The sequence below is a fragment of the Hylobates moloch genome, unplaced genomic scaffold (genome assembly GCF_009828535.3).
Source record: "Hylobates moloch isolate HMO894 unplaced genomic scaffold, HMol_V3 SCAFFOLD_11, whole genome shotgun sequence".
Lineage (NCBI taxonomy): Eukaryota > Metazoa > Chordata > Mammalia > Primates > Hylobatidae > Hylobates > Hylobates moloch.
The window spans coordinates 30,808,266-30,829,018 of record NW_026652286.1 but is presented as its reverse complement, the minus strand read 5'-3'; the positions used below and the strand labels follow the sequence as shown (position 1 = coordinate 30,829,018).

Below are 20,753 nucleotides of genomic sequence, written 5' to 3'. Positions count from 1 at the left end.
TCCCATAATCCCCAAGTGTCCTGGGAAGGACCTGGTGGGAGGAAATTGAATCATGAGGGAGGTTATCCTCATGCTGTTCTCCCGAAGGTGGGTGCCTTCTCATGAGATCTGATGGTTTTAGAAGCGGCTTTTCTCTTTTTGCTTGGCAATTCTCCTTCCTGCCATCATGCAAAGAAGGACATGTTTGCTTTCCCTTCCACCATGATTGTTAAGTTTCTTGAGGCCTCCCCAGCCATGTGGAACTGTGAGTCAATTAAACCTCTTTCCTTTATAAATTATCCATTCTCAGGCCGTTCTTTACAGCGGTGTGAGAATGGACTAATATACAGGGAGAACTGAGAAAAGCAATCATTCTTCTCGCTGTTCACGTACCAATATCTTTTCCATGGAAACCCCAAGCTTTGTGGAAAAAAATAATGCATCTTTGGAACTCCTTTTATCCAACAGAGGACATCTTTCCTCTCCAACCCCCACACTGTATCCACTGCCCTTCTGATAACAGCATTTCAATTTTCATTTGGGGATCACTTTCTCCTACCCTCAGTCCAGGTGGTTCAGGTGCTGCTGACTCCCTGTCCAGCTGAGGCTTCACAGTCTCAGTGACTGGTTCAGGAGTTGACTACTCCAGGCCAGAGTTAGCCCTGGGATTTGGGTTGGAGCTGCTGCAACTATGTGGGAAGGCACTGCTTGAGAATGAAGTTAACACAAAGGAAAGCAGATGGAGAAACATAGAATCCTAAAAACTTGGCTTAAGCTCCTACATCTAACCATATGTAAACCAGATATCTCTTTGGATTTTTTGGTTGTCAATAAATAAAAATAAATTCCTTCTTCTTCTTTTTTTTTTTTTTAACAGCGTCTTGCTCTCTCACCCAGGCTGGAGTGCAGTGGCATGATCACGGCTCACTGCAGCCTTGATCTACTGGGCTCAAGTGATCCTCCCACCTCAGCCTCCTGAGTCGCTGGGACTACAGGTGCATGCATGTTTTAATTAGCTCTGGTAATTTAAAAAAAAAATTTTGTAGAGACTGGGTCTTGCTATGTTGCCCAGGCTGGTCTCAAACTCCTGGGTTCAAGTGATCCACCTGCCTCAGGCCCCCAAAGTTTTAGGATTACAAGCGTGAGCCACCCTGCCGGGTCTAAATTCCCTTTTTCAGTTGTTAGAGTTTGGTTTCTGCTACTTATACTGGAAGGGGTCCTGCCTATTAAATCATTTTACAATGACATATTGAGATGGTAATGAGTGAGAGTCTGTCCATTGTTAACATTCAGTGGCTCTACAAATTCCAGTAGGAGGAAAATATGGGAAATATTCAGGAGCCCATACTTAGAGAAAAAGTAATTCAGCCGAGCACAGTGGCATGCTGAGGGAGGTGAATCACCTGAGGTCGGGGGTTCGAGACCAGCCCGACCAACATGGTGAAACTCCATCTCTACTAAAAATACAAAAATTAGCTGGGCATGGTGGTGTGCACCTGTAGTCCCAGCTACTCAGGAGGCTGAGGCAGGAGAATCGCTTGAACCTGGGAGGCAGAGGTTGCAGTGAGCTGAGATTGCACCACTGCGCAATGGGCAACAGAGCAAGACTCCACCTCAAAAAAGAAAAAGTAATTATTACTGTAAGTTTATAAAGGGACAACTCTGTTCCACAATGTACATATGACAGGTTTTTTTTTTCTTTTTTCTTTTTTTCACACGATAGGTTTTAGCTTTGTCTTTCTTTTCTCCCTTTAAGCCTCCATAACTAGATTAGTGTAACCTGAACCAACAGTCCTCAAGTCGCATAAGTTGGCCATTCTTTTTTTTTTCTTTTTTTGATACAGGGTCCTACTCTGTCACCAAGGCTGGAACGCACTGGCATGAACAGAGCTCACCATAGCCTCAACCTCCTGGGATCAAGTGATCCTTCCACCTCTGACTCCTGTGTAACTGGTACCACAGGCACCTACCACCATGTCTGGCTAATTTTTAATTTTTTTTTTTGTAGAGACAAGGTCTTTCTTGTTGCCCAGGCTGGTCTCGAAATCCTGAGCTCAAGCAATACTCCCACCTCAGCTTCCAGAAGTGCTGGGATTACAGGCATGAACCACTGTGCCAGGCCTATTTTCTTTATTATTTCTCACATCCAGGAAACTACCCATAGAGGATGTGCTGAGGCTACTTCGGAGATGATGAAGGCTCTGGCTGCCCTCTGGATCACACTCTGACCAAGTCACTGAAGCTTTAGAATCTGGCATGCTGCTTTGGTTTCACTTGCTCTGGTATTTCTAAGCGTTTACTCCAATTGTGATACCCAGGTAATTATATCTCCTTGTTATTCACACCCCAAAGATAAAGAGTAGCTGGTCATAAAAGCCAGATAGTGAAACAAATATGACACCTATGTGTATGACATTAGAATTGAGAGGAAATGAACGATTCTTCAACTCTGGGACCCAAAGATTGTGGGCACAATGTCTCAGTCCAACCAATTGTAATGTGGATTTTTCCTCCTTCTCTAACCATTCACCATGTATTTACCAAGCACCTATACAGCCCCCACTGGGACAGGCACCTGGGAGTATAAGAGAGTAGTAGAGAAAACAGCCTTTGCCTTCAAAGCCAGACAACCCTGAAGCCCAATTTAATTATGGTAACCACATTGAATACTGTTTCCATAAACACCTGACCCTCAAATCATGGAGTCTGTTAGTCTTCTCTAACCTTGGAGCTAATTTAACCATAATTCTTAGTCCTTACTAAGTATGTACTTGAGAATATACACTCCCATATATGTCAGTGCTTCCTGGAAATAAATTTGACAGAGGATGATAAATCATTTCCTTTAGATTAATACCAGCATTTATTACAAAACAAAGCTTTAGAGGGCAGCTAAGCGAATGGTAGTCAGCTTGCCACTGGGCAGTTTTCTAGCCCTGAAGACTTTGGGGTTATGAACAGCTCCTTATTCCCATGGCTCCCGGGACTTACATAAGATGCACCTTTGTCCCCAAAATGTTCATGCTCTGGCTGCAGGTAAGAAAGGTGAAAGTAATATTCCCTACTCCCCCACCTTACCAGACCTAAACATTTAACTTACTAAGTTACGGATTTTAAGGTCAAAATGTTTTTTGGTATTCTCCCTGTCTCCTTGCATTCCCACATGACCTCTCAAATTTGTGACACTTGTCACAAAACATATCTGCAATGCTCAATTTAGCACAATGATGGGAAAGAATGAAGCACCCCTCAGCTGTCAATGACTGTATTACTCAGGCAGCTTGGCCATGCAAAGCATAGATGTTTAGCTAAGACAACACAAGCCTTTCCCAGATGGGCTGCTGTTCCCATGCAGGTCATTGCTATGATCATGAACATGTGAAACCAGTCACTGTTCAAAAACAGGAAATTCCTGACACTCAGTGGCCATTTTGGCCATATGTGTCACTTTTTGAAAATAACAGCGGGCACAGGTTTTAGAACCAGTTGGACCTAGATTCAAGAACTGGTTCCACCACAAATAAGCTGTGTGACCTTGGGCAAGTGACCTCTCTAGTCTCAAGTTCCTCATCTGTAAAATGGGATAACAGTGTCTCCTTGGGTTGTTGTGAGGATTAACGGTGCACAGAAACAGCATAGCACAGTGTCTGGCACACAGTATGCCCTCAAATTCAAATGTCTTCACTACCCAAAGGTATTCCCTCCTCCTTTGCTCCAATTTTTGAAAGTGGCAATGTACCCAGCAAAACACATTTCCCAACCTCCCTTGTAGCTGAGGATGATCATATAACATAGCTTTGGCCAATAAGATATAAGCATAAATTGCTAGGTGGAGTCCTCCAGGAAAGTCTTTACAAGAAGGCAAGCTTAGCTAACCCTTCTCTTCTTCCTGCCTGGGATTTAGACTTTGCTGAATTGCAAAGTGATAAAAATAAGGATGCAAGTCACAGCTAAAAGCTGGGTAGAAGGTGATAAAGAGCCCATGTCTCTGATTGCATCACGGTGCTACTGTACCAACCTATTGACTATCCCTGGATTCCTGCTATGGGAGAAAACTAAAACCCAATTTGATTATGCCACCCTAAATTGGGTTGTTCTGTTTCTAGCAACCAAACATGACCCCTAACTGTTCAAGGGGCTACTCTTATCATTGACTGGGGTTGGGCCCCAGCATTTCTAGCATATCACAGAATGCTATTTGTCTGTTTAGAGCAAATTCTTATTTTCCCTTGCAAGTGGGAAGAGCACATACCTCAGACTGGCGATACTTCTCTCATTTCTTTTCTTCACAAGAACTTGAATGTTAACAGATCTCACCAAGCAACTATGCACTGATTATTATTTTATTCTGCCTCCAAATCATTTATCTCATCAGGCAATGAGGAATAATATTTCCCTCTATCTTAATGCTAAATGCACACATACCCCACACACATTCAATCTCATTCAAAGACTGAGATGGGAAGAGCAATGACAGCTTGTAGGGGCTTGAACCTTAGTCCTGATGTCCAACACAGCCTTTCTGTTGTAATCCCACTGGAAGGATCCCTCCCTGCTTACCTTACCTAAATGACCAAACTAGGAGCCCAAGAACAAGAACCCAGGCCACTGAGAGTCTTGGAGAGTTGGATCTGACCCAGGCCAGATGATAAAGTCCTGCCAAGGGAAACCAGCTCAGCCTGTGTTAACAGATCCTGGGTCCTGAGCACTGAACTGCAGTCTCAGGAATAGGGTGGGCTCAAAAGCCAGAACCCACTCTGGGCATAATCAATAGACTTGTACAAAAGACTGAAGAGAAAGGAGCCCAAAGTATGTGGAGCACCCTAAGGCAGGCTCGCTCTTTTGAATGAGTTCCTAGCATTTGAGGAAGGAGATAGCCAGGGAGAAATGGAGAAGGGAGTTAGTTTCTTCTTTTCCCCAGAGTTAAATAGGGCAGCCCCCTTGGGATGGAGGGAGAATAGCCTGCTACTTTTCATGCTGTGCTTTGCCTAAATTAACAAGAGGGATTTACAGCTTTGATGACACCCTCCACAATCCTTCAGGCCTCCCTCACACAGAGAAGAGTGAGGCTGCAGAATAAACAAAACAACCAGAATGCTAGGCTGAGGCTGCCTCCTGCCTCAGTAGAGCAGCTATTGGCGAAGTCCCTTTTAAAGTTGTAGGGATTGACAAACCAGACTAAGAAGAGGATAAAGCTATTCTAGGCCTGCCAGCCCTCCTCACTTTATTCATTCCTGCCTGGAGAATCCTTCTCTCTTTCTTCTAGCTGGGTAAGCCATGTCACCAGTCACAGCTCAACCTGAGCCACCCTGAAGCTCTAGCACATACCATGCTCACTTACTTTCCATCTCCCCAGGGAAACCAGGAGTCCCGGTCTGGGAGATACACTTTTTTAATGGCCAGGGCTTGGTTATTGTTACCATACGCTAGGCCCTACTGTGTGCTAGGAATCTGTCACAGATAACCTGTAATCCCTGTAACAATTCTGCAAGTTCGGGACTGAGCCCAGAGAGGCTGAGGGCACACACGACTACTGGATTACCTATAATAAATGGACTCTAATAAAGGACAGGAATCTGGCAGCGGCAGCCATCACTGACTGAGCACTTACTAAATGCAAAACTCTGAGCTAAGCACTTTACTACCTCTTCTTATCATCACACAAACCCACAGAGCTAGAGACATTTTTCTTTCATGAAAGGTAATAAAAGTGGCTGGGCATGGTGGCCCACTTCTGTAATCCCAGCACTTTGGGAGGCCAAAGTGGGTGGATCACCTGAGCTCAGAAGTTCAAGACCAGCCTGGCCAACATGGCGAAACCCCGTTTCTATTAAAAATACAAAAAATATTAGCCAGGCATGGTGGCGGGCGTCTGTAGTCCCAGCTGCTCAGGAAGCTGAGGCAGGAGAATCGCTTGAACCTGGGAGGTGGAGGTTGCAGTGAGCTGAGATCATGCCTTGCACTCCAGCCTGGGTGACAAGGCCAGACTCTCTCTCTCAAAAATAAAAAGGTAATGAAAGTGATGCTCAGAGATGTTAGCCAACTTACCTTGGATCATGAAACTAGTGACATAAGCAGGACTCAAACCTTATCTGATACGACTCCAAAGCCCTGTGCAAGGCTGAAAACATGTCTATAAATTACTTCTGCTGATGATCCAAAAGGCCAGTCCAGCCTCCAGGGCTGTCCAGCTACACTTTGCCCATGGTGATTAGAGTTTGGAAGGCCAAAGACTTAGCTCTTAAAGAGAGTGCAAATAACCCAAAATGTGTGGGCCACTTCTGAGCAGGTCGATCCCCCATGCACGAGTCCCAGGAGAGTGTTCCGATCACTCCCAGCCATCCCACATCCTCACTGGAACATCTTACAGGTAGAGGTTTCCCAGCTGTTTTGTTCATCTGTTCATCCATTCATCTACCTACCCACCTGGCCACCCAAACATCCATGTACTTGGTGCAGATCATAATCTCAAAAGATACAATCCTGAACACCATAATCCCAAGAGGTCAAAATCCCTAAAGTCGAAAATCACAATCCCAAAAGATTAAAATCCAGAATGTTGAAATCCTCAAGGCCAGATGTGGTAATGGAGAAGCCAAATATCATTCCTTCTTCCTGTATTCCTTCCAGCACAATGGAAGAGATCAGTAAAACTGTTCCCTTGCAAAATAGCTATGGTAAGTGTACAGGGCTACTTAATGGTGAAGGACAAAAGTTTAAAAGCTAATTATCACTGGTGATGCAAAAGGGGAAGAGTGCTTAATTGCAACAGCTGAGCAAGAACCAGACTTTCAAATGGACAGCAAATACTACAACATTTCTATACTACAACCATTCTCCAAATGCAAGTGCAGCGAGTATTTTGAAAATCATAACAGTGAAAATGCAAGCAAAAAATACCAGAAATCTCCCCTGCCAAATTAGTCAATCATGTGCAACGTCTGTCCCTTCACACATAGGGCCAATTTGCTATGTTATGTATTTCACCTTCACATTGTTTCCAATACTGGAGGTACAAATTGTATAAAGACTTCTAGAGCATCCTAATTTGTTTTATGCATCTTTTGCAAATTTGACTCCTTGAAAATGCATTATCACAAAGTTGACTTTGTGTGTAACCATTGTGTGCTTTGTAAAACTGCTGAAACTTCCTCAAAAAATGAAGAAATGTCCTTTTTTTACACTTGCATTTGTGAAAGATAAAACTTCTTGAGATTTCAGCTCTTTGGATAACTGCATATGAAAATTTGTAGCCCAAACCCCCACATATCTACGCATTAACTGAACACTTATTATATGCCAGGCACGGACAGATGAGACCTATGCAGTTCTCATTTTCAAGGAGCTTTAAGTCTGGTAGGGGTGACAATGAGAAAGCAGGTCAACATAACTTTAGCATGAAAGACCTATGAATAAGGAATGACAGTGTACTACCAACAGAGGCATCTGACACGCTGAATAGTCAGGGAAGGAGGAAATATCATTCATCTAGGCTAACCTGAGAGTGTTGGGGTTGCCCTGGTGCAGGTGAGAGGGCCCTGGTGCAGGTGAGAGGGCTGGTAAAGTGGGTGAGCAAAGCCCAGAGGGATCCTGGTTGCCTCAAGAGAAGGACCTCTATCCTCCCAGACCTCATCAGTCTATTCTCCCCTTGCTCACTTTGGTTCAGCCATGCTCTACACTCATTTGTACATGCCATCACCTCTGCCCAGAATACCCCTCCTCAAAGTTTTGTATATCTGACTTTCTTGTATCAATCAGGCCCCATCTCCCCAACATCCCCTTCTAGAATCCTTCCCTAACCACCCAAACAAAAGTGGCTACTCCCTTGCCCTAGTCCTACCCTAACTCATCACTTGGTCTTACTGCCTTCATGTATAGATCATGATACAAATTGTCTTAATGATTTCTTGTTTTCCTGTTTATGGTCTGTCTTCCTGCCCCACCCCTCCAGAATGTAAGCAGCATGGCACCTTGCCTCTCTCTCTTTGAACACTGCTGTATTCTTAACATCTTTAACAGTGTTTGACCCACAATATGCCATATATATATGGCAGCACTTTGGGAGGCCAAGGTGGGTGGATCACCTGAGCTCAGGAGTTCCATATATATATATATATATATATATATATATATTTTTGAGATGGAGTCTTGCTCTGTCACCCAGGCTGGAGTGCAGTGGTGCGGTTTTGGCTCACTACAGCCTCCTCCTCCCGGGTTCAAGCGATTCTCCTGTCTCAGCCTCCTGAGTAGCTGGGATTACAGGCATGCGCCACCATGCTAATTTTTGTATTTTTAATAGAGACAGCGTTTTGCCATGTTGACCAGGCTGGTCTCAAACCCCTGACTTCAGGTGATCCACCTGCCCAGGCCTCCCAAAGTGCTGGGATTACAGGCATGAGACACCATACCTGGCCATCCTTAATAAATATTTATAGAATAAAAGACTAAATGGATGAATGCATGAACAAATGCACCAATTCAAGTTGCTGAAAGAAGTTCAGCATGCCTCAGAGAATGGGAAATGGCAAGAGATGAACCAAAGGTATCTGTAAGGACCAGGCCCGTGCAGGGTTTCCAGAGACTTACTAAGGAAATTGGATTTTATTCTAAAGGTGACTCTACTACAAGTTTCTTTAGTCCCAAGACAGGACTGCAGCTACTCCAGAGAACACAGAGGTTAGGAAATTGAGAAAAAGGATGAGTTGTTTTTTAATATGCCCTCCTGCCTGAGTCACTTCTCAGTTTTGTGAGCTGTAAATGCCAAATAACCTCCTTAGTTGGTGCTTTAGCTTATTAGAGAGGAAAAAACATCCTTAGACAAGATAGAAAAGGCAGTATTATGGAGGAAGTCGGTAAGACAGATTTCAAAAAGGTTGTTGAGAATCAAAAACCAGAGTCCACAGCATGGCCAGTAGAAGAATACGGACGTGAGGCAGAAGATGACTGGGGAGGGGGGCAGAGAGCAGGCCCTGCCAGTAGTGCAGGGTGTCCCTCACAGCACGTGGCATGGCATCTCAAAAATACTGGAATTAATGTCTATCATGGAATTCTGAAGCCTGCGTAACAAACAAGAGAACAAAAGTCAGAGGTGCAGGCTAGGCGCGGTGGCTCACGCCTGTAATCCTAACACTTTGGGAGGCTGAGGTAGGTGGATCACTTGAGCCCAGGAGTTCGAGGCCAGTCTGCACATCATGGTGAAACCTCATCTCTACAAAAAATACAAAAAATGAGCCAGGCACAGTGGCACATGCCTGTAGTCCTAGCTATTCAGGAGGCTGAGGTGGGAGGTTCACTTGAGCCTGGGAGGCAGAGGTTGCAGTGAGCCAAGATCATGCCACTGCACTCCAGCCTGGGTGACAGAGTGAGACTTTGTCTCAAATAAAAAAGTCAGAGTTGCAGTGAGGACTCTTAGCTCTGCTCCTGGGCCAGAAGAATAGGAAGAGGCTGGGGGAAGTGGGAGCTGAAGACAAATAGGACTGAGGGATGGGGCTGTAGGGACCCTGAACTGTTGAACAACTCACACTGCTAGGAGATGAGTACATTCTGGCAGAGGAGAGAGTGCAGTTTGTTCATAGGAGACTCATCATTGAGATCTAGGAATTAATGATGAAACTGGAAGAGGGTAAAGAGAAAACAGCTGAAAATACTGTCAAAGCAAATCCTATGGAAGTTAATATAGCTGATAGGGAGCACCTACTATGTCTCAGGCACTGGACTAAGTAAGCACTTGATACATTTGTTTCATTTAATCCTTGTAGCAAGCCTATGAACTAAGAAAAATCAAGGTTTCAAAAGCATGCATAATTTGCACAAGATGACACAGCTAGAAAGTAGTAGAGCAGGGATTTGAACCCAGGTCTATCCAATTTCAGACTAAGCACTGGGAGGAGATACTTAAGGCAAAAGAAATAGGTATAGTAGGAAGTGAGGGATAAATCAGCCAGCCTGGACATTGATTACTGATGCCCTCTTTACCATGTCCCAGTAAGCCATTTCTGCCCATAGTCCTCTGCCCATGGAGCCCTAACACTTCCTTGGGAACCCGCACCACCTCACTCTCAGTCTTCACAGCCTGGATAGGGCTCCACCCCTGGTTCTCAGAAGTGAAGCATGTGTTTCAGGCCTCTGCGATCAGCATGATGTTGTCCCTGGTCACGGAAGATGGTTGGGGACATAAATGTAAACTAAACCTGTCTAATCAGTATGAATCTCAGAGCTTCTGGACCAGACTCTGGCTCTTTCCTACTGGATTTTAACCTTGATGATACGAGTTTGGGACCACTGCAGCTATCTTGCCACCAGGCCCTAGATGTGCCAGGGACCTCCTCGTGGAGCTCAAGACTGAATTCAACACACAGGTGGGAAGAGCCCAGAGCCTGAGAATATGACCTCTAGTGATATTGTCTGAGCCTTGAACCCCATTGTTTCTAAAGCCAGATCTATCTTGGGCTTCTCAGTGACATGAACCAATAAATTCCCTCCTTTTAAAGGTAAATTTATCTGTATTTTCTGTCATCTGCAGTCAAACAGTCCTAATACATACCACCACTAATAAAGGAAGCATCTGCCTGTATGAATAAAGAGAGAAGCCTCTGGGTGAGAATAACAGGGAGCAAATAAAAGGCTACTGTTGGGGCCACCCACTTACAGAGATGGAGCTTTTCTAAGGCAAAACACCAAACTGGAAGACAGGCAAGATTTAGTCTGCCTGACGAATAATTTTAACCAACCAAATGTCTGAACATCTTATTCTGGAAAAATAGAACATTTAATAAGTCTGTATTTGCTTGGCTGGAAATTTCAGCTCTCAGAAACTTATGGAGAAATGCTATTATGTCTTTATTGTGACTCAGAAGCTGGAAAAACTTGTGTTTTTTATTTTGTTTTAGTTTCTTGGGCTTTTTTGTTTTTTCTGTTTTTTGTTTTGTTTTTGAGACAAAGTCTCACTCTGTCACCCAGGCTGGAGTGCAATGGCATGATCTTGGCTCACTGAAACCTCTGCCTCCTGAGTTCAAGTGATTCTCCTGCCTCAGCCTTCTGAGTAGCTGGGATTACAGGAACCTGCCACCACACCCAGCTAATTTTTGTATTTTTAGTAGAGATGGAGTTTCACCATGTTGGCCAGTCTAGTCTCAAACTCCTGACCTCAAGTGGTCTGCCTGCTTTGGCCTCCCAAAGTGCTAGGATTACAGGCATGAGCCACTGCACCTGGCCTGTGTTTTTTATTTTTAAAGGGATGAAACCTTGGGCAAACATGATCATGGAGTTTTAAGAGTTTATTAAGAGCATAATAAGAATACATCTCAATGTCAGAGAAAAACTAGGGATGATACAATGGCCTGAGACTAGGGAAAGGGGAGGAACCCTTCCAACACCAAAATGTGATGCTAAAAAATACCCAAATCTCAGCTATGTAGATTAATCCTCAAGGGTTCTAGCCAGACATCATTTATCAATCATGCACTTTTTTCCTATAAAGTTCAATCTTGTTCTCAAATTCTCTCTCACCTAGCATCCCACTCAGCCACAATGAATTGAGCAAAGTTGGGACACCAGAAGAAACCCATTTTGCCATCTCTAGTGTAATAACACAGGGAACTCTTGAAGCTCAAATTTTAAAAGGACATGTATTAAGAAATGGAAGGTGGGGCACAAATCCATAGTGGAATGGGCCCACATGAACAATGGCAGAAAAAGTAAAGTCTAGAAGGAGCTGTTTGTTTATTTAAAGTAAAACAAAACAAAAACAAAATTTCTATTTATTAAAATAAATGGGGTTTTAAAAAAAAAGAGATGTAGGTGTCTCTGCTTAGGGAAGATGACCCAACATAAACAGAGAAGGCAGAATTCTCCAGCTTCTGGGTTTAATTCCACATTTTCATTAAGAAGAATGATCTTCACCAGGAAAAAGGGAACAAACCTGGTTAAGAGAGCCTGAAAGTCCACGATGGGGAGGAAGAACAGGAAGCCCTACTCTCCCGTAGTTGAGCTCCAGGCCCAGCTATCGGTGGTGCCCCAGCGACATAAGGGAAGCTGGGCTTGAGAAACCTATTGGGTGATCTCTGAGGAATCAAAGGGAAGGGGGAAAAGACCAGAATATTAGAAACTGGCAAACAGCATTCTGATTTTCAAAGAAGAGGAAAAACAAATTCCATAGCCTATCAACAACCTCTGCAAGAGGCTAAGCAGCACTGTTAACCTGGCAGATTTCAGAGCACACAGGAAAGGAGGCAGCAAGAAAAGGCAAACAACTCAGTAGAAAAATGGGCAGAGGATAGGTACAGGCAATTCCCTTAATAGGAAACACACGTGCCCATTGAGCTGGGCATGGTGGCTGGTGACTGTCATCTCAGCTACTTGGGAGGCTGAGCTAGGAGGATTGCTTGAGGCAAGGAATTCAAGACCAGGCAGGGCAACATAGTGAGCCTCTGTCTCTAAAAAATGTTTTAAAATTAGCCAGGCATGATGTGGTGGCCCACAGCTGAGGTCCCAGCTACTAGGGAGGCTGACATGGGAGGACTGCTTGAGCCCAGGAGTTCGAGGCTGCAGTGAACTATGATCATACCACTGTACTCCAGCCAGGGTGACAGATCGAGACTCCGTGTCTTTAAAAAAAAAAAAAAAAAAAGTGGAAATAAATATAAAAGATCCTAACCATCATGGAAATACACATTAAGATAATCAGATACTATTTATGTATCAGACCAGTAAAATTAAGACATAACATCAACTATTGGCAAAGATATGGGGAAATGACACACTCACTAGTGGAATACACACCTTTCTTTTTTTTTTTTTTTTTGAGACAGAGTCTCGCTCTGTTGCCCAGGCTGGAGTGCAGTGGCATGATCTCTGCTTACTGCAAGCTCTGCCTCCCGGGTTCACGCCATTCTCCTGCCTCAGCCTCCCGAGTAGCTGGGACCACAGGCACCCACCACCACACTCTGCTAATTTTTCATATTTTTAGTAGAGATGGGGTTTCACCATGTTAGCCAGGATGGTCTCGATCTCCTGACCTCGTGATCCACCCGCCTCGGCCTCCCAAAGTGCTGGGATTACAGGCGTGAGCCACCGCGCCCGGCCACACAGCTTTCTTTAAAGGGCAGTTTGGTGGTATTGATTAAAATTAAAAATGTATTATACTTTTACCCAGCAATCTGAAAGACTCACACATGCAGAGGCTTTTGGAAGGTTAATACAAAAATTTTAAATACAGGTTTTAAAAATACACTACGGTACATCTACACTATGAAATACCATATGAGTAAAAATTAAATGTGATTCATATATACTGATAGTGAGTGATCCTTAAGATGTCATTATTCATGCTTTCAGAAAGCACAAAAGAAACCTATATATTTCTATAAGTCCATATACATATATAAATGCATAGAAAATAGTTTAAAAGCCAATTAACCAGATTATAGAGATTACCTTGGGAAGGTAATTTGGGATATCTTTGTCTTCAGTTTTTGCATTTTTATACCTAGAATGTTTTCATTTATTATATAGTTAAATATACATTTAATATATATTTAATAATTTGTATATACTTAATTATAAATATATACATATATACACACACACACATATATACATAGTCGGCCTTCTGTATCCAGGGTTTCATATCCATGGATTCAACCAACCACAAATTAAACATATTTAGAGGGGGGAAAAAAGGATGGTTGTGTCTGTACTGAACACACGCAGACTTATTTTCTTGTCATTATTTCCTAAACAATACAGTATAACAACTATTTACATAGTATTTACATTGTATTAGGTATTATATGTAATCTTGCAATCTAGAAATGATTTAAAGTATGTGCGTAGGTTATATGCAAACACACCATTTTATATAAGGGACTCTGAGTATTTTGGTATCTGTGGGGCTTCCTGGCACCAGTCCTCCATGGATACCAAGGAATGACTACATACATATACTGTAAACATATATATATATATATAAAGAATGAAAAATAAAGACCAGGAAACAGTGACGGTTGGGGACTAGCCTGTGCACTAGGAGTAAGATGTGTCAAATCTACCCAGTTTCCTTCTCCTGGGGTGAGAAGGGAAATGCCAACCACACTGTGAGCTGAGCCCCGCAGGCTACTGGCAAAGTCTTTCAGATCATTATTATGGAAACAATAGAAAAATGCAGGCTGGATGACAATGCTGGAAGTAGAGCCAAAATTGACTTAGTTACTGATTCAGGGCCCATGGGGAAGCTCCTAGGGCAGTCTTTGGTCCTGTCCTGTTCAACATCTTCATTCATTCATTCATTGAATCTCTCACTCAGTCACTCACCAGACATTTGAGAGCTTACTATGTGTCAGATGTTGTGCATTTAGATATAAAGACAGGCCGGGCATGGTGGCTCATGCCTGTAATCCCAGCACTTTGGGAGACCAAGGTGGGTGGATCACTTGAAGTCAGGAGTTCAAGACCAGCCTGGCCAACATGGTGAAACCCCATCTCTACTAAATATGAAAAATTAGCTGGGTGTGATGGCGGGCACCTGTAATCCCAGCTACTTGGGAGGCTAAGGCAGAAGAATCACTTGAACCCAGGAGGCGGAGGTTGCAGTGAGCCAAGATCATGCCATTGCACTCCAGCCTGGGCGACAAAAGCGAGACTCTGTCTCGAAACAAAACAAAACAAAACAAAACAAAACCAAGATATAAAAATGATATCTACTTTAAGCCTAGGATACTGAAAAGTAGACAGAAGGGGGAAACAAAAACACTGTGAAAAATGCTCAGACTGAAGTGCTATGGGAGCTCCAGAAGGTAGGGCCTGACTATACCCTGGCCTCTTGATGGAGGTCACTATTTATAGCTATATTTATATTTCATGAGGTCTATACACTGCATGAAAGAGATCATAAAGCTAGGAAGTACCACGAATTCCGAAAACCACATATAGGTGAGGTGGAAAGATTCACAAGCTAAACATACCAGTGCAATCCATTTCCAGTCACTAAAAAGTTCCACCCTTAGGTTACAGGAGAATACGCTTGAGTTTTGAGGCCTCATTGAAAGAACACTGTCAAAGAGCAAAGTGTCAGGATGGGAAGGAATGGGCCCAATGTGAGATGAAGGTCAGATAAAGGTATACCCAGACTTTTTCAGGGCCACTCTGATCTCTCTGAGCCCTCGACTCCACTCATATTCCTCTTGTTTTCTCTCAGGGAATCACCTACAGCCAACAGACTCAGGAATTTCAAGATCTCTGATTATATGCTTGATTGAACTATTTCAGAGGGAGCAACCGGAAGATCACTCCCAGGTCAGCTCCCAGCAACATGGCAGTTAGTCTGTAGCAGATTTTCAGTTTGCAAGACCTTTCTTGCCTGTCCTCTCCCCACCTGGTGCCCCAAGGTTGTCCCTTCCACCATTCATAAGAAAAACTGAGAAGCCCACACATGCCAGTTTCCGTGGCTGTGGATCCCAGGCAGTCATTTCACCCTTCCAGGCCTTAGTGTTTTTGTTTAATGAAGAAAGTTTATAAAGAGAGGGCAATGCTTAATACAAGTGAGTAAATGGAATCTCAGGCACCAAGAGGACCTATCTGGGTCCCAATCCTGGCGTAGGAGGTGCTGTGGCAGGGACCCTCCATCAGGACTAACCTCTTCAGTGACGATCGAGACAGCACCTGTGCAGCCTGGTTCATGGCCCTGACCCAAGCGTTCATGTCCTCCTGGGTGTCGGCACTGAAGTAGTAGGTCCTCATGCCCGACTGCTCGCCCTGAGAGCCTGCCGTGGAGCTGTTATAGATGAGTGCTCGCATCCCTGTGTGCACAGCCTGTAGCGTGAAGACAGAATGCAGGTCAGAGGGAGGTTATCACACATTTCCTTTATAGGAGCAAAAGCAAGGAGGCACTATGGCCCTTCTAGACTAAAAGCCCAAGCACCACCCAACTTGTTTCCACACCTAGGAAACGTCATAGGCTAGATTTTTCTTTCTTAGTGCAGCCAGGTCCAGTGACAGCTGTCTGTTTCCCATAGTAAAAGCCCTGCAGCTGTAACTGTTTCCTATTTATCTTACTCCTGCTTTGGGGGTTGGGAGTGTGCACAAAGTCAAGGCTTATGTGAGAAACAGGCTTTTCAGAAAACCCTCATTTCATAGAGGCAGACTCTTAGGAATCCCTGTTTTGGTTTTGCTGAAGCCTGTGATTCCTGCTTTGGCTATAATCAGACAAGAATTGACTCAAAACTGGCTGCAACAGCAGGTGGCTTGATGTGGATGTCCACTGTGCTTCACTGCTTAGGCATGAAGTGTGATGTGTGCTCCTCAAAGAAGCTGCTGTTCTGTCTCTCCAAAAGAGGCACTACAGGATGTGAGGGCAATCTGGCTGAGACATCTGTCACCCCATTGATTGCCAGGGTTGATTCGGCTGATCTGGCTGGCTAGGCGGGTGTCCCCTTCCTCCCTCACTGCTCCATGTGTGTCCCTCCTGAAGCTGCACACCAGTCGAAGAGGAAGACCATCCCTGAGAGAGGAGGACCGGTCTTCGGTCAAGGGTATACTAGTAGCTGCAGGCCCCTGCTAGAACTTCCAAACAAGCTCTCAAAAGAGGCACTACAGAGGTGGACAGAGCTGAACAACAGTTAACTAAATATTCTTGCAAACCTACTGTGTCCTTCTGCCTCAAGGTGCTTTCACATGTAACTTTGCAAAAAAAAAAAAATCTCAAAAAAAGGTACTCAGAATGACCACTGAAAAATGACTGGGAAGATTTGCAAATCAGAGACAACACCAGTTTTTCCCCTTGTGCTCTGATAAACCAGAGACCCATCTTTTAAATTTGCAAGGAACAATCTCACCAAATCTACATAAGAAAATGATGTGAAAAGAGGAAGATTTACTGAGTACCTACTGTGTGTCTCCTAGGTACTTCCACAACTTTAATCTCATTGTAATCCTAACAGCCTTGAGAGGTGGAGACAGAATCTCTGTTTTACAGATGTAGCAAACAAAGCTCTGAGATGTTAAGTAACTTTCCCAGATTTCCACACCTGATAACAGATTCTTCACAGCACTTACCATTACCTGATGCTATTTATTTTACATACTTGTTTATTACCTGCTTATCATCTGTCTCCTTCCTGTATAAATATAAGCTACATGAGAGTAGGAACTTTGCTATTTTGTTCACTACTATATCCCCAGGAACAGTACCTGGCACATAGTAGATGCTCAATAAACATTTGTTGAAACAACAAAGAATTAGAGCCCAGGTCTGACTCCAAGTCCAGGCTTCTCTGTATATTGCTCCCAGGTTCTATCCAGAAGTGAGGGTGATTACACAGATAACTGGTTCGATACTCTGAATCCAGCATGAAAGGCAGACCCCATGCAAGGGCCAGGCAGAGAAAACAAAATGAGAACCAGTGAAAAACTAGACAACGACATGCATCTGGAATCACTAATGGTCACAGATGATAACCTCTCAAATGAACCTTCAGCATTTACTTCTCCTCCCTGCCCTCTTAAAATCCAGATCCAAAATGCATAGTAAATATGGGCCTGCTTCTGGCATTTATATATCTGAGTCCATCCGGCTCAGTGCCAAGGGAGGCTAGGCAAACCTGGCCTGCAGCCAAGTATCCCTATAGTGGCTGAAGCAAACCTGATATCCTTCCTTTGCGTATAAGCTATTATTCACTATCACAGGAAGGATTCCTTCTATTTTAAGCAAGGTGGAAATGTGCCAATAAGAACAGAATAAGGCCAGACACAGTGGCTCACACCTGTAATCCCAGCACTTTTGGAAGCCAAGGCGGGTGGATCACCTGAAGTTAGGAGTTCAAGACCAGCCTGGGCAACATATTGAAACCCCGTCTCTACTAAAAATAAAAAAAATAGCTGGGCATGGTGGCACATGCCTGTAATCTCAGCTACTCGGGAGGCTGAGGCATGAAAATTGCTTGGACCCAGGAGGTGGAGGTTGCAGTGAGTTGAGATTGAGCCATTGCACTCCGGCCTGGGTGATAGAGTGAGACTCTGTCTCAAAAAAAAAAAAAAAAGAACAGAATAAGAAGGAACCTGTGCATGTCTTACTGAAAATCAGCAGAAATTCTTGGAAAATATCCCCTGGACCATGATCCCACAAGATCTCTGACACACTGTCCCAGCCTTTTGTGCCCAGCCATAGAGGGTTCTGGGACAGGTGCCTATCCCACTAGACACAAGCATAGGGAGCCCTCCAAGGTACAATAAAGACAGTAGATCCCTGCTGTACAAAAAATTCATGGGGCCAGCCTTGTCCAGGAGATCAACATGGGACATGCCTCAAACATGCAGACATGGGTTTGCATGTCTATTTGCGAATGAGCCTTGAGAGTTACATCCACCATTACGAAGGAGTTACACATAGATTGCAAATATAACCCTGGTCACTAATCAAACCAGCAGGTGCTGTGCCCAGCTGCTTTTGACTCTGAAGAACAAATTCCAACTGCATTCTGCTTGTGTGAGGGCATATTCAATGGATTAACTGTGAAGGCAAGAAGTACAGGGAGTTTCCTTTTCATCTGGCCAAGTGACCCAAGTCCAAAGTGTCCTGAGCCTAGGACCCAGATGATGTGAATCTTCTCACTCCTGCCCTAGTCTCAACTCAGATGGTACTGTTTTCTCTGCTCTTTGCTTTCCAGTTAACATAATCCTATGAAGCAACTTTGCATAACTGAATAGAAAACAAGCTATGCCTAAAGGAAATCAGGATGTGAGTGAAGAAATTACCTCAAAGACATGATGCCCCTAGGATATGGTTGCTCTCCTGGCTGTTGGACCTCAGTTCTAGACAGCACTGGTGAAGGAGCCAGAATCCTCATGGTTCAAGCCCCCAACATCAGCCTTGAGAATAGAGAAACTCAGTGGAAAATAGAGGAGCACCCAAAAGGCCAGGGCCTATCAACTGGCTGGCTCATTCTGGAACTTGTTCAACAATAATGAATCATTTATTATTTACTATGTGAAAGGCACCCTACCAAAGTTGGAGGGACAGCCTTAAACAAGGCCATGACAGTTTATAGCCACATAGAAGAGAAATACTATGGACAAGTAACTACAGCTGTAGTAAGTGTGATCAAGAAGGTCAGGATGCTGTGAGGAAGATAACAGGAGAGCCCAGCTTGATCCCTGAGAAACTGACATTGCAGCTGCCTTCTACGTAGTAGGTTGCCATTTAAGTAATAGCAGGGAGGAGCTAGGTAGCACCCGATGAAGGACACGTGCACACAGTGCGTTCATCTTCAAGGATGAGGCCAGCATGACTGGCGCAGAGGAATGGAGGGGGAAACAGCATGAAGGGAGGCTGCCGAAGTTGGCAGGGCCAGACCACCAGGGCCTTGCAGATCATGTAGGGTTTTGTCTTCATGAAAGAGCAATGAGAAACTATTAAAGAGTGTTTTGTTTTGTTTTGTTTTGTTGTGTTATTTTGCTTTGCTTTGTTTTGAGACAAGGTCTTGCTCTGTTGCCCAGGCTGGAGTGCAGTGGTACTATCTTCGCTCACTGCAACCTTCGCCTCCCTGGTTCAAGCAATCCTCCCACTCCAGCCTCCTGAGTAGCCTGAACTACAGGAGCACACCACCATGCCCGACTAATTTTTGTATTTTTTGTAGAGATGGGGTTTTGCCACGTTGCCCAGGCTGGTCTGGAACTCCTGGGCTCAAGTGATCCACCCACTTTGGCTTCCCAAAGTGCTGAAATTACAGGCATGAGCCACTGCGCCCAGCCTTATTAAAGGGTTTAAACTGGGGAATGATGTGCTCAGATTTTGTTTGGAAAGACCACTCTGGCTGCAGTACAGAGAAGAGGTTCAATTCAGCAGAAACAGGTGAGGGGGGACGGGTCAGGAGGCTACTACAGGAGCACAGGTGAGAGATGGTGGTGGAGGCAGAGAACGGGAGGAGCAGACAGGGTCTGGAGAGAACTTGCAGGTAATACCTGCAGGCCTTGGCAATGGACTGGATATAGGAGGAGAGGGAACACCAGGTATAAAGAATAAGAGTCTCAAGTTTACAACTTGCAGAGGTAGTGGTGACCATTTATTGAGATTAAGAAAAGGCGCCGGGTGTAGTGGCTCATGCCTGTAATCCCAGCGCTTTTGGAGGCTGAGGCAGGTAGGTCACCTGAGCTCAGGAGTTTGAGACAAGCCTGGCCAACATGGTGAAACCCAGTCTCTACTAAAAACACAAAAATTAGCCTGGCGTGGTGATGGGCACCTGTAGCCCCAGCTACTCAAAAGGCTGAGGCAGGAGAATCTCTTGAACCTGGGAGGCAGAGGTTGCAGTAAGCGGAGATCACACCACTACACTCCAGCCTGGGTGACAGAGAAAGACTCCATGGAAAGGAAAAGGTAAAGAAAAAGGGAAAGGAAAGGGAGAAAAGAGAAGAGAAGGGAAGAGAAAAGAAATGAAATGAAACTTCTCACGTCCAACCTTTAGGCTGACTCCAAGCAGCACAGTGAACAGGGTAAGAACTTGGGCTCTTGGAATCAGCCTGAGGTCCAAGGTGGACTCTGCCTCTTGCCCACTGGGTAACCCTGGGTAAATTACTCAACCTCCTCATGCTTGTTTCCTCATATTTAAAATGGGACTATAGGTAAAAGTAGCATTTACCTTATAAGGCCATGTGAGGATGAAAGGAGACATACACGGCTTAGAGCACAGCCTGGCATTTGTAAGGCTCAAAAGATGTCAGTTGATGTTACTGAAGGAGCAGTCACTTGAGCAACCTAGGGAGGTTGGCTGAAAGAGCATTCTGGA

At 44.3% G+C, this 20,753-nt stretch overlaps 1 protein-coding gene across 6 annotated transcripts in view; it reads right to left on the bottom strand.

Moving 5' to 3' along the window:
* Positions 1 to 20,753, bottom strand: part of PLEKHA7 (pleckstrin homology domain containing A7) — a 233,297-nt gene that overhangs the window by 48,543 nt on the left and 164,001 nt on the right. For all 6 annotated transcript variants that reach the window (XR_009215695.1, XM_058446809.1, XM_058446810.1 and 3 more), the window contains one exon: positions 15,611 to 15,786. Coding sequence is in view for 5 of the 6 variants with exons in the window: in XM_058446809.1 (XP_058302792.1) it covers positions 15,611 to 15,786 (176 nt within the window). In the remaining variant the exon portion in view is untranslated. The remainder of the gene's footprint in view (positions 1 to 15,610; positions 15,787 to 20,753) is intronic.